This window comes from Coffea arabica, chromosome 10c, assembly GCF_036785885.1.
Source record: "Coffea arabica cultivar ET-39 chromosome 10c, Coffea Arabica ET-39 HiFi, whole genome shotgun sequence".
In the NCBI taxonomy this organism is placed as follows: Eukaryota; Viridiplantae; Streptophyta; class Magnoliopsida; order Gentianales; family Rubiaceae; genus Coffea; species Coffea arabica.
The window spans coordinates 144,796-169,953 of record NC_092329.1 but is presented as its reverse complement, the minus strand read 5'-3'; the positions used below and the strand labels follow the sequence as shown (position 1 = coordinate 169,953).

Here is a 25,158-nt window from a genome sequence, read left to right as displayed (position 1 = left end):
CACTCTAGCCTCTATGATCCAGTATCCAGATGAATTGAAAATCGAACCAATCCAGATTCAACTTCAAGACAAACCTGCCCACTGTTGGGTTGCAGACGAGTCCTCTGATAATATGCCTTGGTATAAGGATATTAAGGAATTTCTCAAAACAGGGTCTTACCCTCAGCATGCTAGTTCAAAGGATAAGAGTTTTTTGCGCAGAATGGTTTCCAAGTTTTTCTTAAGTGGAGAAGTGTTGTACAAAAGAACCTCAGATTTGAACCTTTTAAGGTGCATTGATGAGGATGAAGCTCAGTATATGATGAAAGAAGTGCACAGTGGTGTTTGTGGACCTCACATGAATGGCCATTTGCTGGCGAAGAAAATCATGAGAACCGGATACTTCTGGCTTACCATGGAGCATGATTGTATAGACTTTGTCCGGAGATGTATAAAATGCCAAATGCACGGTGATATTATACGCGCTCCACCCACTGAGTTGCATAGCATGACCGCCCCGTGGCCCTGTTCAATGTGGGGTATGGACGTAATTGGCACGATTGACCCGCCTGCTTCAAATGGGCATCGATTTATATTGGTGGCAATCGAGTACTTTACCAAATGGGTTAAAGCGGAGTCATTCAAACATGTAACGAAGAAAGTAGTGGCCAATTTCTTGAAAAATCACATCATTTGTCGCTTCGGAGTACCCGAGACACTGATTACAGACAATGCCAAAAATCTGAACAATGACATGGTAGATGGACTATGTGAGCAGTTCAAAATCAGACACCGTAATTCTGCTATTTATAGGCCTCAGATGAATGGAGCTGTAGAAGCCGCAAATAAGAATTTGAAGAAGATTATACGCAAAATGACTGAAAGGCATCGCGATTGGCATGAAAAGCTGCCTTATGCACTAATGGCATATCGGACTTCTATTCGAACATCAACTGGGGCAACGCCGTATTCACTCATGTATGGAATGGAAGCTGTATTACCAGCTGAGGTTGAGATTCCGTCGCTACGAATCCTTATGGAAGCTAAATTGGAGGAGGCCGATTGGTTGAAGCAACGACATGAGCAATTGACTTCGATCGATGAAAAGCGGTTCAACGCTATTTGTCATGGTCAGTGCTATCAGAAGCGTGTGGCCCGGGCTTACAACAAAAAAGTCCATCGGCGGGCATTTGAAGAATGTGATAAGGTACTAAAGCGAATTTTGTCAATGCAAGATGAAGCTAAAGGCAAATTCGCTCCAAATTGGCAAGGGCCGTTCATTGTCCAAAAGGTATTACCTGGCGGAGCGCTCATCTTGGCAGAAATGGATGGACGGGCATTCCCTCAACCCATCAACTCAGATATGTGCAAAAAGTTTTTCATTTGATCATGCAAATTTTCTTTAGAAATTCATGCAAATGGCGAAATGCAAGTCAGGCCATCTTCTTTTACACTAAAAAATATTTTATCTCTACTTGTCCCCTTTGAGCCATCAGAATTGACAAATTTCGTTTGATCACCCTTGAGAATTGCAAACCCCACACTGGGGCAAATTTATTTCGAAAACGAAAAAAAAGAGACGAAAAAAAAAAAGAAGAAAAGAAAAGAGAGAACCCCACACTGGGGCAAATTTAGTTTTCAAAGAAAAATACAAAAGTGAGGAAAATGCAATGAAAAATGCAAAGAGAGAAAAGCTGATCAAACTGGGGCAAATTTCCCTCGGTTTTGGAGTTGTTTAAAAAAAAAAAAAAAAAAAAAAGCGCAATCTTAAGTTATTTCACCTCTTATATCAAAATTTGCTTTCAAGCCTCAACTTTTCTTGAAAAACACCCCACCTGACCTCATTATAAAAAGCCCAAAGTCCTGGCTTTCGTCACTTGCTGCATTTCCATTAGAAAATTTGTTAATCAACTGGCAGGTGATGTCCGTAATGTATTCGCCTAATTTTACAAGGGAAGTACATTTTACTGATGCCAGAAATCCTTAATTCATGTTTCTGAGTCGATCATGGTCGAGATATTTCAATCTTCTTTAGGTGAAAACCCGAAAGGGCGCCTCAAAAAAAAAAAGAAAAAAAAAAAAAAAGAAAAAAAATCAAAAAGGGGTGGGGGCAACCTTGGTGAAAACCCGAAAGGGCGCCGAGGTCGGTTTTTCGCAACGGATGAGCACGGTAAGGGATAGCTGGTGACCTGGTTCATTTAGACTTTTCCTCATGTTTGTGATATTTCTGCCAGTATCGAATTCCGAAACAGATATACCCAAGTTTCGAATATAATATTGTTTGGCCAAACTTGTACAAACATTCTTTTACAAAATGTACTCTTATAAATCTTTTGGTTCCTCTCAATTATTTGTGTTCGACTGTTTGTGATTGTTTGTATTCTTTTGCATTCTCATTTTTGCCTGACATAGGAAATTCATTCTGCATATATCATTGTTTTATATGACATTTTCATGCATCATTCTTTCACCATTAAATTCGGATGAATGATAAACCCTAAGGTTTGGACAAAGATAGGGAATTCCATCATCTATCGCAGTGGTTAAAAAGTAACACGACTGCTACACGGATTTGGGTGAAGTAGTAAACACGTGCTTATCAGTCTCAGAATCTGAAAGGTTTCAAAGTTGCAAGCTCGACTAAGGTGTATGCCGCAAAACTAGAGGCAAAAGCATCACAAGACTCATGTTTACACGATTCTCAAGGCTAATCGGATCAAATGATGGTGGCGAGTCCATTACCACTTTTTCTTTTCTTGCAGGAACATTGCAAACATTCTATTTCTCGCACTTAAATCAACGTCGGAACTGGCTCCCCAGTAAGCAACGGTGAAGTGATAAAGTTGTTAACGAAGTTTGAGCATAAAGAACGACATCAGTTATCGTTTCAGTCACAAAAATCAAAACTCCCTTTTGCTGCAAAAGTGTGAACTACTTTCAGGTAAAAACTCAATTTATTGTTTAAACATCCCCAGTGAAGTCCCGTTTAAATTCTGTTCGGGTCAGTCCCGTTTAAATTCCTGTTCGGGTCAGTCCCGTTTAAATTCCTGTTCGGGTCAGTCCCGTTTAAATTCTGTTCGGGTCAGTCCCGTTTAAATTCCTGTTCGGGTCAATCCCGTTTAAATTTCTGTTCGGGTCAGTCCCGTTTAAATTCTGTTCGGGTCAGTCCCGTTTAAATTCCTGTTCGGGTCAGTCCCGTTTAAATTCCTGTTCGGGTCGGTCCCGTTTAATTTCTGTTCGGGTCGGTCCCGTTTAATTTCTGTTCGGGTCAGTCCCGTTTAATTTCTGTTCGGGTCAGTCCCGTTTAAATTCTGTTCGGGTCAGTCCCGTTTAAATTCCTGTTCGGGTCAGTCCCGTTTAAATTCTGTTCGGGTCAGTCCCGTTTAAATTCTGTTCGGGTCAGTCCCGTTTAAATTCCTGTTCGGGTCAGTCCCGTTTAATTTTTGTTCGGGTCAGTCCCGTTTAAATTCCTGTTCGGGTCAGTCCCGTTTAAATTCTGTTCGCGTCAGTCCCGTGTTATAATTCCTGTTCGTTGGAATCTTTTGCAGCCCAATAACACAGGTAAGTATTTGGCGTCTACTTCTTTGTCTCAAGTTTTTTCAAAACTCAGACAAAGAGGGGCAAACTGTAGACACCAAATTTTTGAATTAATTTTGTTTGTTTGGTTTTAGTGATAATTGGTTGATTTTTGTTTAGACGGTTTGCATTTTAGTTCATTTTCGTTTGTCTAGTTTTTTTAGGTTTTTATTTTATTTTTATTCCCTTTTTAGTTTTTTGTAGTTGTTAATTTATAAGTTTTAGCGTAGATTTTTTTTTTAGAGGAAAAAGAGGAAAGTGAAAACAAAAAGAAAAAAAGGGGGAAAGAGAAAAGGAAAAAATGGTTTAATGCATACTGGCCTATTTTTGAAAAAAAAGTGAAAAGTTTGAAATTTGAAGAAAAAGTTTTTAGTGTATTAGGCATTATTTACTTTTTGATACATTTTAATTGTTTTTCAAAGAAAAGAGGAAAAATATATATGATTATTTCAGGTTACAAGCATTTGTGTTTTTGATTGCATTTTATTGTTTTTTTTTTATTTAAGTAAAGAAAAGGAAAAAAATGGAAAAAGAAAAAAATGGATGAAAAATGGAAGTTGTAATTGGCTGTTCAATATTAATTTCTGTTATTATAAATTTTTGTTTTTATCATTTATTTCATTTTTATTGTTATTAATTTCTGTTTTTAATTAGCTAAAAAAAAAAAAAAAAAGAGGAAAATTGTTGCCGCAGCATGAAAGCTGCGGAGTTACGCAGCTTGCAAAAGAAATCTGGGACGGCTCCTTGGCTGCAATTACTGGAGAAAGGACAATGGTTTTAGGGCTCCCAATTGATCATATAAAAGGTTAAGAAACAGGGCAGCCGCAAAAGGGAGAGAGTCGGAGGGGGGACAAAAACAAGAAAGGAACGGCAAAAGAAAGGGAGAAAAACTAGGGGAGGGGTTTTTACGGCTGGAAGAGGCAGAAAAGGATTGAAGGCTGCGTGGGTTTTGAGAGGAGAGCTGAGAGTCTAAGAGCTTGGAAAGCTATAAACCTGAGAGAGAAAAAGGAGAGCTACGGGAGAGTGACGGGAAGCAAGCAAAACAAACGGCAAAAAGAAAGAAACAAAAAGAGGGAAACGGCAGAAAATCTGGTCTCCAAGGTTGCAATTTTTCCAGTGAACGGCAGAAAAAATTGAACTCCCAAAATCTGGATTCATACGTCTCAACTTCATAGACAACAAAGGTAATCCCTTTTTGCTTCGTGTCTTCAAACAAACTCAGCAGTTTGTATGTTTTTTTCCTTTTCCATTAGGCTTTTATAAATCTTCAATCTGGTTCACAAGTTCACGGTAGGAAGTGGCAGGTTTGAACATGTTTTGATATATTGTGTTTATCTTGTTTTGATGTGCTGGGTTTGTTGTCGGAGGTTGGGATTGAAAATTGGGAGGTTGTTTGTCAGGAGAATCAGATTTGTTGGGTAGTTATTGATCATGTCCGTTTGGTCTTATGGGCTATTTCTTCATGTTTGTTCTAACGGTAGAGGTGCTGAAAAGTATAGAATTTCTGGACTAGATTTCGCATGTGGAAGTGTTGGATATTGTTTTATTGATAGAAATCTAAAAGTTCATGATGATGGTTTTTGTGATGTGGTTCATGTTTTGAAATCCATACGACAAAGGTTAGCTGTCGGTCTGATTTGGCATACAACCAAATTTGCATTTGCCGATATGTTCCCTCATCTCTTCGTTAGTTGTTTGCATCTTCATTGTTTCTGTTTTCTTGTTCCCTGGCCCTGCGTGTGATTGCATAGAAGTTTATGATGGGGTCGATAAATTGTAGCAACCCGATTGTTTTCCCAGATTTTCTAAGCGCTTGAAACCAAAGTTTGTTCACTTTCTGCTTTATGGTCTCCCGACAACTCCCTAGTTTGTCATAGTCATAAGCCTGACCTTGTAAATGCCGAAGCATTGGTTGTTACAGGTTTATTTGCTGTATGTTTATGTCCAGTTTCCTCGTTAGAATGGTCTGAGTTTTATGAATAAATTGCTGTGCTAACAACAAAGTGAAGACCACTGATTTCATTCGCTTGTTCCAGATTCGCATGATCCTTTGTGAATAAGTCTTCCAGCACTTTCATAATCCCTAGCTAGTTTTTAGCCTGTCTAAATGTCTAAATTTTGTTTGTTTAGTTTAGAGTTTGAATGCTTGGTTAGGAAAATCTGATCAAAATTTGTTTTGGACATGAGTTGGCAAACGAAAAATGCAGCAGTTTTTCTTTCATTTTTTTTCGGCAAGCAAAAAAAACTGATTTATTGGTTGTTCTTGGCATGATTTTGTTTTGTGAAACTGTATGGTTAATAAGTGCTAGCTATGTTAGTTAGAATCAAATTGAAAATGGTGCGTGAAATTCATTGATGAAATGATGTGATAGTTATGATAAAATGGTTAACACAAATTTTGGTTGCTCGAATGAATGGAAAAATGCTTTGGCCCCCCAAGTCTCCTTTCATTTCACTATGACCCAATTAATTGAATAATCTCCTCAATTTGATCCTTGGCAGTTTTAATTTTGCAATTTCAATGTTTTGCTTTGCTTCAATTAATTACCATGCTTTGCTTAAATGGCTCTTCGTTCATAATTTTAAGAGCTTTATGACCATATGAGCCTGTGTTTGCATGTTTTCTTTAATTTTTCCCAAATAAATTGGTACCTTGACCATTTCCTTTATTTTGGAGGATAAATAAGCCATTTTTCTTTCATTTGGACATCATTCCTAGGGAGGTATAACTTTCTTTTATCTTTTTGCCTCTCCCTATGTGATACAATGTGCTAAATGAGAGTTACATGTCTACTTGGCTTTCTTAAGTTTTCTTTAATTCCTTTCCTTTTTAAGTCTTTCTTTTCTTTTATTCAATGGGGTATGTGTACACCTCTTGGCTTGTAATAGATAGGGCATTGGAGAGCACTTTTGTCCATTTTTTCCCCTTCCCCCATTTGTTTTAGTTAGCCCATGTAAATGTTCATTAGCTTTTGGTGTATAATTTGGTTTGCTATGTGTTTAATTTGCTTTATTAGGCTATTGCATCTAGTCAAGCATGCTAAGTGTTATGTGCTACGTGTTATAAGTGATTTTGCATGTCTATTTGCTTTATATATTCATAAATGGACATGATTGAATGAATGCACGTCACCACACTAGTCCAACGCTAGTTGTGGCTCATTGTCTCGTATTCCACTAGTCCAACGCTAGTAGGAATTCCTAGATATGGGCTAGTCCAACGCTAGACCCTTTAGGAATTTTCCCTTTTGTTGAGTGCATATTTTGCATGTTCATTTCATCTCATGCATTTTTTCTTAGTTTTTGTTATCATTTGGCATGTTCCTCGAATCCCTTTTCCCCTCATTTCTAGGTTCTTTGCATTTCATGCTAGTTATAGGGTCCATTTGCTTGCGAATCCCCTTCCGATAAGGAAAACGAGCGAGTGTGGTTTCAAAATAGCCTTAGCACGCTAGTTTTACCTTCTAGTCAAAGGGAAAATTAAAATCATAAAACTAGAGGTCATTCCCGTACCCGACCTAATGCATTCCTCTAAATTCATGCATTTTCATATCATTTTCTCTTATTTTTCCCATCTAATTATATATTTTAATTCACATGCCATATTCACACACTTCTTTCACTTCTTTATTTTTCACCTCACACATTGCACCTATCTTTTTACTTATATATATTTGCTATTTTTGTTCACTTGCACACGAGCATTTATATTTTCATTCATTTGCACACAAACACTTTCAAATTGCACAACATGTACTTTTCTACACTTTGCACCCTTACACTCTTATTTTGAGTCCTCATTTGCATCATTCATGGTTTTCTATGAGGTACTTCTTATTGGCCTTCACAATTCATATGAATGGGACCACGAGCCTCATAAGAGACATTTCTTAGATTTAGGATTGCATTTCTCATTCATTAGTCTTTGTCCAAATTGCAAATACATACTTTGGGTAGAAAAAAATTAGGAAAATAAGGGTTAAATCACGCAACTAGCCTTGGCTAGGTCGAAGGGGTGCCTTGGATTTTTATCCTTGCCTTCCCCTTCGTCAAATGTGACTCCCGAACCTTTTTCTTTGTTTGCGTGGACTAGGAGTCGTTCAAAAGGGTTTCTTACTTTTTTCCTTAAAAAAATTCACTTTTTGGGTGACTTGGTACACCCTAACTCTATACCAAGTGGCGACTCCATTTTCCATATAAAAAACCCTTTTTGAACTATTTTTCTTGGGTCAAATCGTCGCATTTTCAAAAGTCCCATTTAGACCCATTTTTATTTTTATCAAAAAAAAAAAATTCACTTTTCCCAAACCAATAAAATCACAAAAACAATCATTTTATTTTTCCAAAAAAATGGGGCGCGACAGAGAGGATCGCCGAGCTCGAAGAGGTGATAGAGGACGAGGTAGCTACATCTATTGTGGTTAGTGAGGAGCTCCGGAGCACTAGGGCTCAGCTTACTAGGTTGAGGGAGGAGGTTCGTGATAGGGCTTTCGGGATCCTAACTGATGCCACTAGGCTAGTGGATGAGGCGATGGGTGTTGCTCAGAGCCCTGAGGATGAGGAGGTTCCTCCTGATAGTCCTACTGCAGACTAGGTCTAGGCAGATTGACCTCTCTTTTGACCTTTTTGACTAGTATAGCTAGAATTAGGTGGGGTGACGCTAAGTGTTGAGGCCATTGTATTTTGCATGACTGTGTGGCTTATTTTTTAAGCACTTGCTTTTATTTTAGTCTTTTGTGACTAAAAGTACTCTTGTGGCACCTGTGTGCTATATTTTTGTGACTACCCCATGACTTGCTAATTGTATGAACTTGATATGCTAATGAATATAAATTATTGTTATTTTCAATGTTTTCTTGATTGGTTCCTGCTCTCTACTTTGCATCGCATAATTTATTTATTTATTTCTTGCACTAGGCACGCCTAGGTTATGGAAAGACTAAGAGGTGGTCGAGGCCGTGGTTGAGGTCGTGGTCGAAACTGTGGTCGAGGTCATGGGCGAGGGACTAGACAGGCCCAGCCTCAAAGGGATGGCCAGGAATCGGCAACTGGACCGACCCAGGGTCAGGAAAATATTGAGGGTAATCAAGTGATTACTGCCATTAATAGGATGACTGATATCCTAGAGCGCTTAGTTGATAGACAAGGTTCTGGATCGCTTAACCAAACTGGGAAACAGGATAGGGGTGAGGATAGAGCCTTAGAGATGTTCTTGAAATTTAACCCGCATAAGTTCCTTGGCGAATCTGATCCTGAGGTAGCAGAGAATTGGTTAAAAAGGATGACCAATATATTCGCTACTTTAGACTACACTGAGGATAGGCGAGTGAACTTCGCTACTTTCTAATTTGAGGGAGCAGCCCGTGCTTGGTGGGATCTGATAAAAGAAAAATGGGAGAGAACTCAAACCCCTTGGACTTGGGAGAATTTCACAAGGGAATTTAATGAAAAATTTCTTCCGCCCTTAATCCAAGAGAAGAGGGAGGATGAATTTATCAAGTTGAAATAGGGAACTCTTAGTGTAGTTGAGTATGAAGGAAAATTTACTAAACTTTCAAAATACACTCCCGAATTGGTGACCAATGAGCGAAAAAGGATTAGACGGCTTGTTCAGGGACTTAATGTGGAGATACAAGAGGGCTTGGCTGCAACCCAGATCTCTACGTTCACTGTGGCACTAGAGAAATCTCAAAGGGTAGAAAATGCAATGGTGCAAGTGAGGGACTTCCACAATAGAAAAAGAAACTTTTCTAGCCATACCTCTGGACAAGCTAGTAAAAGTGCACAGCCTTCCAAAATGGGAAGAGGAGCGGGAGGACCGAGGACTGCCGGAGCTTCGAGAGGAGCTTTATCTAGAGGAGATCGTAGTGGACTGACACAGGCAAGGAGAGCGCTTTCTAGTGGTTCAGCGGTGACCCCTCAAGTTACGTGTGGGCACTGTGGAAAACCCAACCATTCTGAAAATGACTGTTGGAGGAAGTCTGGGAAGTGCTTGGCCTGCGGTAGTACCGAGCAGCAGCTCGCGAACTGTCCAAACAAAATGAAGACGGGAGGTGATACCCAGAGACCGGAAAAGTCATCTTCTAAGCAAACCAGTGCCGGAGGGAGCCGACCAAAAGTACCAGCCAGGGTTTATGCACTGGATTATCAACAAGTTCCTAAGGCGACTGAGGTGATAGAAGGTACAATCCCAATCTTTTACCGTTTCGTTAGGGTTTTAATTGATCAATGTGCTACACATTCTTTTGTAAACCCTAACTTCATGAGTGGGATAGACTTGAAACCAATTAAATTACCATATGATCTAGAGGTTAAAACGTCTACTGGGAATCAAAATCTAATTGCTAACTTGGTGTATAGAGATTGTGAAGTCTGGATTGGGAACGAAAATTATTGGCTGATTTGATAGGTTTGACGATTAAGGGATATGGTGTAATCTTGGGGATGGATTGGTTAGCCGTTATAATGCTCAGTTAAACTGTAAGACGAAAATTGTAGAGTTGCGTATTCCAGAAGAAGCAACCCTGAAACTGGATGTAATGGGTAAATTAGCTTCGTCTGCACTTATCTCAGGGATCCGGGTTAGAAAATTATTGAGTAAAGGAGCTCAAAGGTATTTGGTTTTTCTTATCAACACCCCTAGTGATAAGGTGAATTTGGAGGACATGTCTGTAGTGAAAGACTTTCCAGATGTTTTTTCCGAAGACTTAGAGTCTCTACCTCCAGAACGGAAATTAACTTTTAAAATTGATATAACTCCGGGAGTGACACATATCTCTAAGACGCCATATCGGATGGCTCCAACGGAATTGAAGGAGTTGAAACTGCAACTGCAAGACTTGCTGGAAAGGGATTTTATAAAAGAGAGTGATTCTCCGTGGGGAGCCCCAGTTTTGTTTGTTAAGAAAAAAGACGGGAGTTTGAGACTATGTATAGACTATAGAGGCTTGAATGATGTCACTATTAAGAATAAGTACCAATTACCCCACATTGATGAATTATTTGACCAATTGTAAGGGGTTGTAGTATTCTCGAATTTAGATTTGAGACATGGTTATTATCAGTTGAGGATTTTGGAGAAGGACATACCCAAAACTACTTTTAACTCGAGATATGGGCACTTTGAATTTGCAGTAATGCCATTTGGGTTAACTAATGTTCCTGCAGCTTTCATGAATTTAATGCATAGGGTCTTTAAACCTTATCTAGATCAATTTGTAGTGGACTTTATTGATGACATATTGGTGTATTTTAAGAATGTGAAGGATCATGAGAAATATTTGACAATTATTTTACAAACTTTGGGGGAACATCAATTATATGCTAAATTTAGCAAGTGTGAATTCTAGTTAAAAGAAGTGACTTTCTTAGGGCATATCATCTCTAAGGATCGGATTAAAGTGGATCCAGCTAAGGTTGAAGCTGTTTCAAAGTGAAAAAGACCGAAAAACCCAACGAAAGTTCGAAGTTTTATAGGATTGGCAGGGTATTACTAGAGGTTCATCCAAAATTTTTCGATAATTGTTGGACCCATGACTAAATTGACCAAGAAAAATGAAAAGTTTCTATGGAGTCCTAAGTGTGAAGGAAGTTTTCAAGAGTTGAAAAGACGGTTGACAAGAGCACCTGTGTTAACTCTATCAAGTGGACAGGATAGTTTTGTAGTTTACACGGATGTTTCTAAGAAAGGATTGGAGTGTGTTCTAATGCAAAATGATAGAGTGATAGCATATGCCTCTAGGAAATTGAAACCGCATGAAGGAAATTACCCGACTATTGTTCTCCAAAGCATACAAATACGACGGTCTGGTGCTGTCTTCCAGTTTCGGTCAAAACCCAAATGAACGGCAAAGCCAACGAGTCCACAATGGCGGCTGCCTCCTAATTGCTCACAATGCTACGAGGAAAAGCTTTTTTCAATTGCTTCTTACTCAATTTGGTCAATACAATTGGAAAAGCTATTTGCAAAGTCAACAATTGGGGCTTGTGTCCCCTGATTCTTTTACGGAGCTACGGGCCACCCCATTCAAAAGCTACAAAGAACGAAAAGAAACCTAAGCCAGACGAAGAATTAATTCTCTAAGCAAAGCCGACCTCCTGAGTCTAATACTCCCCTCTTTTTGTCTTGGTCCCACCGAAATTCACGGAGAGGATTTTCCCTTATCAGAAATTGGTATTAAAAAATTAAAACAAGACTTCCTAAAGTAAAATAAAATAGTGTCTATTACAATTTAGTTTCTTCAACTTCTCAAGTGGATCCCACTGTTTGAAGTGCCCCCCGTACGACAAATCTTCTGAATTTCAATTTTAAGCATTTTTCAGCATCAAATCCTGCAATTGGCACCAAAATCGTATCTTAGAAAAATCCACCCAATTAATGAAATATTTAACCAAATAATTGTGCAATAATGCTCAAAATATTCCACTAAAATGCACCCTTTCAGTAAACTAGTAATGGAGCGCATGCTTTACGCATAAACATGATGCTTTGAAATTTCTTCTTTTATGGTTTCACAAACTTTTTAAAAAAATCAATTGTTTTGAAAGAATAAATGTAATTGAGATGAAAAAAATTAATATTTAATATTTAAAAATTAATTTTTCTAACCAACACCAATGCACAAGCAACAAAGCATTCCACTTTTGGTTGGATATGGGTTGCATGAGTGCCTTTTTAAATTTTCATTTGAGTTTATATTTTTAGCTTTTTGAATAATTTGTTGTTCGCCCTTACATCATTCTATGAATTTTTTTAATTAATGTTAGCAATTTTTTTCTTTATTTTTTCTTTCAATCGTGGATTACAAAATGATTCATAGTTCTATTGCAATTGTAACACTACGTAAATATATTATACTGACACTAATTCAAATGGTCAAATACTTGGTAGATCTAGCGTACGAGTCCACCCAATGAAAACCAGTTTTTCCGTTTGCGGTAGATTTTTCCGTTTCCTACTTGTCATCTTAACTTTCCCAAACCCTCTCTGCATTTTGACGACTTGATGGGATCTCTTGATGGTAAGATCGCGTTGACCGCTCCTACCGTAGGTAGGAATGCAAAGAACGACATGTGTTGTAGTGTAACGTTATGTTATGGCCAACGTCGCGTGGAGATGAAACAAAATGGAACGTGTCCGGATGCAACCAAATGCCAAGAAATACCGAGTGTGTTTGGATTGTAAGTTATTTGAAATATTTTTACTGTAGCACTTTTTGTGATGTGATGTATGTGAGATAAAAAGATAATTGGAAAGATAAAAAGGTGTATTGGAAATTGTAATGGTGATATCAGCAAATATATTTGGCCAAATAATTGGCTGTCCAAACACACTCACCATTCGCCCATTAATATGTCTGTTTTTAATTTTAATATAATTAACCAATTGCAATGATATTTCCCTAACTTTGTTTTATAGGAATTAAATACGTCAAACTAATTTTTTGTTAAGTCTAATACAAAGACTAAATCAATTGGGGAAGGTTTCGTTATTATTAAGTTGAAGCATTTAATTGTTCATTCTTATTTTGGTAAACTTAACCAATATCAAGCATGATGATATTTTATTTTTGTAAGTAATTGAAATTGAAATTATATTGCAAAATCATTGCCAATGGTTCCTACTTCTTGCTATGGTATGTTTGGAAGATTTTGACTTTACCAACTAAACTTAACTAATACAACCATATTTTTGGGTTCAATCCAAGCACAAAACTAATAATGACATTTTAAAAATTTCCAAAAATTTAAAAACTTCAGAAACAATAATGGAGACACAAAAGCTCAATGGCTGCTTAGGATGCAAATGTTGTCTTCAAACACACGCACAATACATTTATGTCTGTGTCTATATGCATGGATTTATATCACTCTTCTAAAGATGAAAGAGTGGAAAAAAATGCCAATACCTCGGCATTAACGTCACATATTTTAGTAATAGACATAAAAAACCAAACCAGTACTACTATTCAAGGACTGTTATCGATTTCATTACACAACAATACATACAATTTCATGGACAACAAATATAGAACACACAATTAATACAAATTTATATGAGGTAGGTCATCAGTAAAGTTGATCAAATTGAATATAAATGATGAACCATGGATTTGGGAAGCGCGTGAAAATGAGGGGATTTATTTTAAATAAAAAAAAATATAGACATAATAAAAGATAACAAATTTTAAATACGTCCACATGGCGAGAGGATACATATTTTACTTCACACAAGGTTGGTATCATTAAATCATTAAATGGTTCATGGGCATTTTTAGTGAAAACAACCAATTGCAAATATATTTCCTTAGTTTCGTATTACAGTTCTTAGATTGTCATGCTTGCTTTTGGTAAGATTCGTAAAACAATAAATGAATTGAGGGAGGTTTCCTTAACACCAGTTTATAAAATTTAATTGTTGATTTTAATTTCGGTAACGTTACTAACCAATACAATTTTTGATTGTTAATTATAGTCAAATAACATTTCTTTCCTATTTTTCAAATGCCACATTTGCAAGTGTATGCTTTTGCAGACTATACTTAATGAATAAAAGCATATATTTAGTTCCAATGCAAATAAAAAGACATTAATGATATTTTGATCGTTTCAAATCAATTAAAAAATTGAGAAAAAAGAATGAACAATTCAAAGCTCAATCGGATGCTTGGGCTGAATATTTGGGTACTAAATATATATATTATATATGTGTGTGTGAATCCTTTTCTATTTTAAGTTGACGCACAACTAGTACATTTACCTCCAATTTTTGTTCTTCCAATTTCTTCTCCCCGCACGTGTCAAATTTATAATTATTATCTATTTTAATTTCGATACTTTCTCTACACACAATAACATTTAAAGGGAGTTGTCGCATTTTTCCATTCCTTGCGGGAAAATTTGCAAATGCTATGCACTTCTGATTCAATCCTACAATTATCCCTTCCTCTACTATCCTAAGCAGTCGCCAGCATACGCTATTCCTTGATACTTGTTGCATTCGAACACGTTCTATTTTGTTTCATCTCCACGCGCATTGGCCACAACATAACGTATCTGTTACTAGCACATTACACTACAACACGTGTCGTTCTTTGCGTCCCTACCTACGATAGGTACGGTCCTACTATGAAGGGATCCTGACTTGATGCCTTAAAACAATAACACAATCAAGAAGCTCCCTTTTCAAGGCTTCTTGTGTCCCTGTGGCCTTCCTTTTGAACATCCCAACTACAGTGTAGTTAATATAGTAAATATTCAGAGATTCAAATTCTCTCTCTCTCTTTTTTTCCCCTTGTTACTATCAACCGATTCTGCCTTCTGAACGCGTTTGAAATTTGGAATTCATTCTTAAAGACCCAAATTTCAGGAACAAAATCATATTTTCATCCATTGAATTTTTAAAGAGAGAAAGGAGACGAAAGGGTGTTTTTGTGGTTGGGGGGGGGCGCATTTGGGTAGAAAGCCTTGTGAGAAGAAGAGAGCAAGAAAATTCATCACTCCTACCTTTCCTCTGATTTCTGGATCTACTAGAAAGACTTCGTGGGGGAGGAGGATGTTTTCATTGGTAGGAGTTGATGTGTTTAAGTTCATGAGTCTACAAATGTGGGGTGGGGTGGTGTTGATAACGGTGGCAGAGGAACTCAGGAGAGGAGGTGGAGATGAGACCTGTTGGCGGGTAGATTTGGAGTTCTTAATACGGTGAAAGCAGTGAACGATTTAATGGGAGGACGTGGCAAACTGTAAGCCTCTTGGTCTACACGTGGGACTATAGATCCAGTTTATCCAAGTTTTTACCATGCAGAAATGTCGGCCATATGAGAGTAAGAGGTTTTTTGGCATTACAGTTTTTGAAGAATTTTTCGAGCACTTTTTAAAATGGAATATAATATGAAGTAAACAAAAGTGATTAGAAAATGTATAAAAAAAATATTCATTAAGGATAAAAAAAATTTTCTCCAGAAAGTGCAATCCAAACTTTCTGAATCCTATGGCAATTTCATTTACAAAAGACGCTTAAGTACTAAAATTAGTAGTATCTTGGAAGTTTAGTGAAGCTCACTACTCACAAATCATGCTTTTAAGTCATTGTGTCATGTAAATATAGTGATATGTAGTCTTAGACTAAGTCTCTCGTTTTGGGAGGCCTTTCTCTCTCTAAGAGAGTTCTATCCCCCGTAGTGGGTGTTTTCCCCTTTTCACTCTTTTCAAAATAACTAATTTTCATCCTTCATACATTTCGATTCATTCAACCAGCTACTATTCATTCAAACAGATACATTCCTTCATCCTCCATACTTTACGTAGTTAGATACTTTTCATTCATTTCCTTTTATGGTTTGGCGCCAATTTCAAATCAAATCTGGGATTTCTATTTTGGGGAACATGGGTTGAATTCTGAGCTAGATCTAATATTTTGCAGGAATTAAGGCGTTCAGAGGGTCCAGTTTGTTCCGGTTTATTCCTCTTTTTTGAGGTGAATGTTTTGATCCTTTTAGTTTCCTTTGGTTGGTTGTGGTGTAGGTACTTGGCGTGGAAGTATAGGAAGGCTTGCTCATCCTGCTCAGCAGTGGTAAGATCGAGGCGTTTGGAGCAGCAGAGGACTATGGTTCTGCGAAGGATGGATAAATTGGAAGAGGTGATGCGGAGATTTAACCTCTCGAACACGGAGCAGGAAGGTGTGTGGCTGGAGGAAGAGGAGTTCAAAACAGGAGTAGAAGAGTGTAGCCTAAGCTTGGTGGGGAAAGTTTGGGGGGAGAAGAAAGCTAATACGAATGGAGTTAGGAGTTTTGCGGAGAACATATGGCTGCATCCAAAGAATCTGAAGGTAACGGAGATTCAGACTAATTTGTTTCAATTTTCGTTTTCTCAGAAGGTAGATTTGGAGAGAGTATTGAATGGGAGACCATGGATCTATGATGGTCAGCCATTAATACTGCTAAAATGGAAGGAGGGTATTGAGGATCATCTGGAAGCATTTGACAGAGGGAGAATATGGGTACAGGTGTGGAATCTGCCACTTCATTGGATTACCAGAGACGTTGGGAGGAAAATTGGGGGAGTTTTCAGTGAAGTAGTGGAGCTAATCATTCCTCCGGGGGGAGGTAAAGAGGGTAAACACTTGAAATTACTTGTGGAGTTTGACCTTACTAAATCTCTTCCTAGGGGAACCATGGTTAAATTTAATGGCTCAATGAGATGGGTAGAATTTAGGTATGAAAAATGTCCGGATTTTTGCTTCTGTTGTGGGATCATTGGTCATAATGAGAAGAATTGCGGTTTGAAAGGTTCTGATGTCAAAGGAGAACAACAGTATGGTAATTGGATGCGGGCTAGTTTTCCAAGGAGTCCTAACAGGAGGAATAATAGTGAGGACGAGCGCAAGTCAGGTAGTAGCAACCAGAAAGAGGCTAATTCTTACCATAGGGGACCTCCAAAATTGCTCCTGACTTATACTGAGGAAGCTCATGAAGAGGGAGGGGTTCAGATAGGAAAAGGAAAAGGGAGTGGGGGGGTTAAGGAGAGGTTTGAGGGTATAGAGATCCAGCAGGTAGAGGAGAGCGTAAAGGGGTTGAGGATGATGGCAAGGCAAGGTAGTGCAGAGGGAAGGAGTGGGGAGCAGGTCAAGAGGGAAACTACTGCAACAGGTGAGGTTCAAAGTAGAGAAGAGGGAAGGTCTGAAGAGGTAGGATTAGATCAGACTTCAGAGGGGGTGGTGCTTGAGCAGGGTTGGATGGACTGTGATGTTAACAAGGGATTGGATCAGCTCATAGCAGTGGAAGTGAAGGAGGTGAACACTGAGGTATCAGGTAAAGGGGAGCTGAGTAGGGGGAAGTTAAGTGCTAGTCAGTTAACTGCAGAGAAGGGGAAGGGAAAGAACTGTAAAGGATGGAAGAGGGTGGTGCAAGCTGTAGGGAGACGGGAACCTCTGAGAGATTTGTCTAATGGGAAGCTAAAGGTTGAGTCAGGAAAGAGGAAAGGTTCTGAGGAGGACTTAGGGAAGGATGGTGTACCTGAGTCGGGGTTCTCTTGGAAAAGGAATAAAAGAGCTGACCAGGAGGTGTGTTACATGGATGTTTCTGAGGTGGTGGAGCCCTCCCTTAATGGGGCTCCCAAGTCTCAATGAGAGCTCTGGTGTGGAACTGTCGAGGTGTTGGAAGCCCCTTGACAGTTCCCCAGCTCAAGGAGGCTGTGCTACTCCACTTCCCTTCTTTAGTTTTCCTTTCTGAAACAAAAAATAAAAAAAGTGTTCTGAACAGTGTTAAGCAAAAAATTAAATTTGATAATCTTTTTGTGGTGGATCCAGTGGGTTTAGCTGGTGGTTTGGCAGTGTTGTGGAAGGAAGAGGTGAAGGTTAAACAGGTCTTATTTACTACTTTCACAATAGAACTGCTGATTGTTGATAGTGATACAAGTTTGGAGTGGTGGTGTGTGTGTATCTATGCTAGTCCAGATGCTAGTATCAGGAAAGCTCAATGGGAGGTGATTAATAGAAGGAGGCAGATATGGGGGGAGGCTTGGGTCGTAATGGGGGATATGAATGACATAGTATCTCAGGGAGAGAAATGGGGTGGTAGGGATAGAGCAGATAATAGTTTTAATACTTTTAGAGCTTTCATAAATAATAATGAGCTGGTGGATATTGGCTATGAAGGGAAACCTTGGACATGGTGTAATAGATGGGATAATGAGGGGGAAATCAGGGAATGCTTGGATAGAGTGTTAGGATCTGGGAGTTGGTGCAACCATTACAGGAATGCAAGTTGCAGGCATCTGGAGACAGAGGCTTCTGACCATTGTATGTTGCTGGTGGATACTAAACCTGCAACAGGGAGGAGGTGGAAGAAAAGATTTGTGTTTAATAAAAATTGGATTCAACATAAGGAGGTGGGCAGTTTAGTGAAGTCAGTATGGAACACTAAGTGCATAGGCTCTCGTTGTTTTAGATTTCAGTTTAAAATTAAACAGTGCAGAGTGGAATTATTGAGATGGCATAAGCAGAAGGGGAGAAACTCTGGAAGAGTTATTTCACAAACCAAAAAAGAGATCAAGGAGTTAAAAGAAAGTAATGTTAGTGGGAAAGGGGTGAAGCTAGTAGCTCTGAAGAGAAGGTTGGCTGAAGCCTATAAAGAGGAAGAGGTCTATTGGAGTCAAAAGGCAAGACAGAAATGGCTAGTGGAGGGAGATAAGAATACCAACTATTTTCATGCCTGTGTGGCTGGAAGGAGGAAAAGGAACAAGATTGGCCTTATCAGGAGGAGAGATGGGGTGTGGTGTAAGGATGAGGAGGAGACTGGTGCAGAAATAATCCAGTACTTCAAGGAGATTTTTGCTGCTGAGTCACCTCAGGGAGTTGATGCAATTCTTAGTGAGGTACCACAGTCTATAACTAATCAGATGAACAAGCAGCTCATTCTTCCAGTGACTGAGCAGGAGGTTCACAGAGCGGTCTTTTCTATGCATCCAAACAAGTCACCTGGTCCTGACGGTATGACCCCTCTTTTTTTTCAAAAATTCTGGCCTGATATAAAGTTGGATCTGATTAATGCTGTCCAGAGTTTTTTTCATTCTGGCAATCTGCTTAGAGCTGTCAATGAAACACTAATCTGTCTAATTCCCAAAGTTGACTCCCCTGTTGATATGACTCAGTTTAGGCCTATTAGTCTGTGTAATGTCTTATACAAAGTTATCTCCAAAATTTTGGTTAGTAGGTTGAGAAATGTTATCCATTGCTGCATTAGTTCTACTCAATCTGCTTTTGTCCCTGGTAGACAAATTCTTGATAATATCCTTGTGGCACATGAATGTATTCATTTTCTGAATAACAAAAGAACTGGCAGGGAAGGGTTTATGGCTATTAAATTAGATATGTCCAAAGCATATGATAGGGTAGAATGGTTTTTTTTAGAAAAGTTAATGTTGAGAATGGGCTTCTGCCAGCAGTGGGTGGGGTGGATTATGGAGTGTGTCTCCAGTGTTTCTTACTCAGTTAATGTCAATGGGGAGAAGAAAGGATTCATCAAGCCATCTAGGGGGTTAAGGCAGGGGGACCCATTGTCTCCTTTCTTATTTTTGATCTGTGCAGAAGGTTTCTCAGTACTGCTTAACCAGGCAATCAGACAAGGAAAACTAACAGACCTTCAACTGTCTTCTGGGGGTCCTAGATTGTCTCACCTCTTTTTTGCAGATGACTCATTAATATTTTGTAAGGCAAAAGAAGAGGAGGCAAGGCAGCTGATGGAGGTTCTAAGGCTATACGGTGGTGCTTCAGGACAGCTAATCAATACTGAGAAATCCTCAGTGTTCTTTAGCAAGAATGTTCTAGTGGGGGTCACACTGAAGGTGCTGGAGAATTTGAGATGGATGAAGGAGGTTAAGCAGAGCAGGTACTTGGGGTTACCTCTGGTAATTGGTAGATCAAAAACACAAGTGTTTAACTTTGTAAAGGATAGGGTGATTAGTAGGATATCAGGTTGGAAAGAAAAGCTACTCAGTTTGGCAGGGAAGGAAGTGTTACTGAAATCAGTGGTTATGGCCCTTCCAGCTTATGTGATGTCATGTTGTAAGCTCACTAAGGAGTTATGCAGGGGTATGGAGAGGGAAATGGCTAAGTTTTGGTGGGGAGGTAAGGGAGAGGAGAGGAAGTTGCATTGGTTAGGTTGGGGAAAGTTATCTGATGTTAAGCAAAATGGGGGTTTGGGTTTTAGAAACTTAGAAAACTTCAATGTGGCTCTTCTGGCTAAGCAGTTATGGAGAGTTCTTACTAGGCCAAATCTGCTTGTGAGTAAAGTCCTTAAAGCTAAATATTTCAGAGGAACCTCTATCTGGAAGCTGAAAAGGAAAAATACTGACTCTTGGTGCTGGAGAAGCTTACTGAGTGCGAGGGATTTGCTGGAGGAAGAAATGAGGATCAGAGTGGGAGATGGGAAAACTATAGACATCTGGAAGGATAGATGGGTTCCTGGGTTGACAGGAGGGAAGGTGAGTTCAGAACAGGATACAACATTGGGTTTGTGCACAGTGAGTGAACTGATCAAGAATGGAAGATGGAATGAGGAGTTACTGGGAAGGGTATTTGATAAGGAGGATAGGGAGAATATTTTGCAGATTCCCTTGAGTCTCCAGGACTCTAAGGATCGGCTGTTCTGGGCACATTCGGCTTCTGGGGAGTATACTGTCAAGTCTGGATACAAGTCTGCTCAAGGAAGGATGGTTGGCAGGAGGAGGAGGTCTGTTCAGGAGGATTCAGGAAGTAGGAATGAGGCAAATGCAAAAGGATGGAAAGTCTTATGGCAGCTTAGTATGAAGCATAAGTTGAAGCATTTTGTCTGGAAATGTTTGAAGGGAATTCTGCCAGTCAATGCAAGCATCAAGGACAGATGTCAGCAAGGCATTCCAGTGTGTAAATGCTGTGGTATATACTCAGAGTCGATTGAACATATGTTGTTCTTTTGTAGCCATGCAGAGGGGATTTGGAAGGTGGCACCAATTCAATGGGATGGGTTGGAGAATCTAAAGGGAAAGTTCTAGTTGTGGTGGTCTGAGTTAGTGGAGGCTACATCTAGGGAGAAGGGTGAGGAGCATGTTATATTCACAGTCAACCTACTATGGCAAATTTGGAAAGATAGGAACGAGATAAATTTCAATGGGAAGGGTAGAGGTCCAGGGGTGGTGGTAAATAAAGCTGTAACGGAGTGGCTGGAGTATCAAGAGAGTGTAGGGGAGGGAAGTGAGGAAGAGAAGGAACCACAACAACTAAATAAGGAGAAAGGAAGATGGACTGCCCCTGACAAAGGGTGGATCAAGCTAAACACTGATGCTGCATTGAACCGGCAGAACAGAAAAGCTGGTTGGGGAATCGTGGCTAGGGACTGGGAAGGAAAACTGATTGCTACTTGGGCATGTCCTTCATTCACTTGCTCTGTACCTGTACTTGAAGAGGCATTGGCGATAAGAGCTGCAATGGTAAAAGCTACTATGGAAGGCTGGGAGAAAATTATTATAGAATCTGACTGTAAGGTGGTGATCGATAAGATTGAGAAGGGAATGGAAGATGTTGTTACGTCTACTGTCTTGCAGGACATTAAACTGCTACAATATAACTTTGAAGAATGTTGGTTTTCCTTTGTTAGAAGGGACTTCAACTTTGTTAGTCACTCTTTAGCTAAGTTTGCTCTTAAGCTAGATGCTACTGTTGATTGGAAAGCTAACTTTCCAGTTTGGTTGCTTGACTGCGCTCAAGCAGACGTAGAGGAGCAGTTGCTTCAGAATGTGTAACCTGTTTTTGGATGAATGAATTGTTGCCGTTTTAGACAAAAAAAAAAAAAAATATATATATAGTGATATGCATAATTGGCAGTTCAATTTTGTCCCCTAATGCATTGAGAATTTTCCTGTTCTTCTCTCCCAAGGTGTACTCTTTGCCCAACACCTCGAGATCTTTGATCAAGTCATTGAACCTGCAATACATTTTGTCAATATCCTCAAGAGTTTCAATTTTAAATGATTCATACTTTGTGACTAAGATAGCCTTTTTCTGTTCTCTCACGCTATCACCATCCTCATGGATTTCTCTTAGCTTATCCCACATTTCTTTGGCCGATTTACAGCCTTTTACTCTAATTGATTCATTTGAATCTAGGGCACTATAAAGAACATTCATGGCTTTGGCATTCAATGTGAGATTAGTCCTATCTTGAGCATTCATTTCAGCTTTCGTTTTTGGCCGAAGCAAACCTGTATCTGCATCAAGAAAGTTAGCTTCATGCGGTCCTTCACTCACAATAAACCATAGCTTAATATCAATAGATTGCAAAAAGATAATCATCCTTTCTTTCCAGCTAATATAATTGGAACCAGTAAACATGGGAGGCCTAGTGACCGATTGTCCCTCAACAAACATGGCATGATTGGTTGTCATCTTTACTCCAAGCCGCTTGAGCTTAATCTCTAGGAGACCAAGTTCTGATACCAATTGTAAGGCCCAAAAACAAGCTAAGAGGGGGGTGAATTAGGTTGATTAAAATCTTAATCAAATTTATGCACTTTTTCTTTAATAAAAATTTACCTTCTTTTCTAGTAATGATCAACCAAGTAGATCAGAAGAAGAGAGCAATGTTGATTAGAAAAACAAGTATAGATAAGCAATGAAAATTTTATTAAACAAAAAAAATAAGATAGAATATCAAACCGATTGTCTACCAAGCTTTCCTCAAACTTGAAGACCAATCACTAGATTGAGCAACTTCTCTTTGATGAAAGATGATCAACTAGATGTACAATGGAGGGAGCACTTCCTCCTTGCCCTAAGTCTCACTTAGTCAAGCTAAAAAGTTTTACAATCACTCAGATAACCCTCAACAAAGCTACACTAATGAAACTTTCAACCACAAGAGAAATGCTCACAAGAAATTCACACCACTTGGAGAACAAATCTAGTTTTGGAGACTATTTTCTAGCTAAAATATCTCTTGAGATCTTGTAAACAAAGTGTGCAAAAGTCACTCACTGGTTCAGAATCGTTTGTATTTAAAGGGAACCAAAAATGGGCTTCAATAATGCTTCCAACGGATAGTAGGCAGATGAAGAGTCAGCTAGCCGTTGGGGCCGTCGGACGTCCGACAGATGAATCACCGCCCGATCCCATCGTCCGAAAATCAGCCAAGTTGTCGTTCGGACGTCCGATGGGATATTATCGTCCGACAGCATCTGCTTCCGAACGTCGTCAGAGAGTCATCAAAACTTTGCAGAATTTCTCGGACGTCCGATGCGATCGATGTGCGTCCGAAGCGTGCGTCCGATCCTCCCGGACGTCCGATGCTTCCTTACGAGCGTCCGACAGAGTTTCCTTCTTGATGTTCTTCATTCTTTCGGACGTCCGACAGCTTCCTTTAGGACGTCCGACATGAGTGCCCTGTTTTTGCTTCTTCTTTTGGTTGATTTTCTTTCCTTGACAACTTTTGTACCTGATTCTCTTAAAAGCAAAACACTTATATTTGAAGAGAATTAGATAAACATTTCAAAGTGCTTTGTGATCATCAAAATCAAGAATAACACTCGTGTATACATAACTATTACATACACACGAATAAGAAAATACACCCAAATGAATCGTATAAAACACTACAAATATACCCGACAAATATAGACAAATATATTGAATACTATATTTCAATAGAAAAGAAACTACTAAATAAGTGGGGAATAAATAAAAGAGATAAGGAAAGAACGCATCCGAAAAATTGATAACGGAGTTCGGCAAATTTTGCCTAATCTCCGAGCACCACTCAAGCTACCCGCTTTTATAAATTTGGGAGAAGAAAGAATTACAAAAGAATTACAAAATCCTTTTTGGTGTAATTCTTTTGTTGGTGTTTGGTGTAATTGAATTGATTTGCTATAACTCTCAAGCCCTTACCCAAGCTCTCAACTCTACCGATGTGGAATAGAAATTGATGCCACAAATTCAACAATTGTGACTTGAAAAAGTCTACAATTTAGGTTTTGAATTCAACAGAACCCTCGAATGCCTCGTTGATAGACTCATTTCTTCTAATTCCAATGCTACTTCTTTCATGGTTGGCCTATCTTCCCCCTTGACATTTAAGCATCTTTTAGCTAGCATAGCAACTTCTTTCAGTTGCTCAGCATTTCTTTCAGTGTCGATATTATCATCCAGAACTTCAAACAAATGGTTATCCTTTATTGAAGAAAGAAATAACTTGCCAGACTTCTCTCTCTTGCAGATCTATCAAAGCACAGTACCTTCTCTCCTGTCAATAGCTCCACAAGAACAACCTCAAAGCTATAGACATCACTCTTCTCAGTTAATTGACTAGTCTGCAGGTACTCAGGGTCTAAGTAGCCAATTGTTCCTTGCACCATCATTGGTATCTCACATTAAATCATGGGTACCAATCTTGATGTTCCAAAGTCTGACACTTTCGCTGTGTATTTATCATCTAGGAGTATGTTGACCGACTTCATGTCTAGATCAACAATAGGAGGAGAAGCAACAGAATGCAAATATGAAAGTGCCCCTGCAGTTTCTATGGCTATCCTCAAACGAGTATCCCAGCATAGAACTGAGGCCTTGGCTTTGTTTTGCACATGATCAAAAAGTGTTCCATTGTTGATGAATTCATAAACTAGAAATTGGAAGAAGTAGTTTAGTAGTAATAGGAAACAAGAGCAGAAAGGCATTATCGTTTGCTTTATCTTTTCTTTTTTCTCGGAACGAGCCTAATAGTAGGTAGTTTTTCTTCTTTTCACAAGAAACAAACATGCATCTTTCCTTTTCTTTTTCATCGCATTTTTGGAGAATGGCTGTAGGAATAAACTCAAATATTTTGCGCGTGGTTTTTTTCCATGACGATGAACTAAACTTCCCTTTCTAGTCAAAAAACAATAGAAGATTTGGTTTATCTAAAATTGTGAGATCAAATTAATTATTTACTTGTATTCGTATGTTTTCTGATTTAATTTTTTATGATTTTTATATTATTTGAATATTTTGGTCCGATATTAAATTGATCTAATAACCTAAAATCAATTAAAGCAGTTAAATTCATAATTATTTGATTGCTTTAAATTAGTGGTAACTGG

At 38.8% G+C, this 25,158-nt stretch overlaps 1 protein-coding gene across 1 annotated transcript; it reads right to left on the bottom strand.

Moving 5' to 3' along the window:
• Nucleotides 1–24,043: 24,043 nt before the first annotated feature.
• Nucleotides 24,044–24,438, bottom strand: LOC140016163 (putative wall-associated receptor kinase-like 16). Its single transcript, XM_072069592.1, has 2 exons — nucleotides 24,319–24,438; nucleotides 24,044–24,253 (listed from the first exon to the last, which is right to left on the bottom strand). The coding sequence occupies exons 1-2, from the start codon at nucleotides 24,436–24,438 to the stop codon at nucleotides 24,044–24,046; spliced, it is 330 nt and encodes a 109-aa protein (XP_071925693.1).
• Nucleotides 24,439–25,158: the final 720 nt, after the last annotated feature.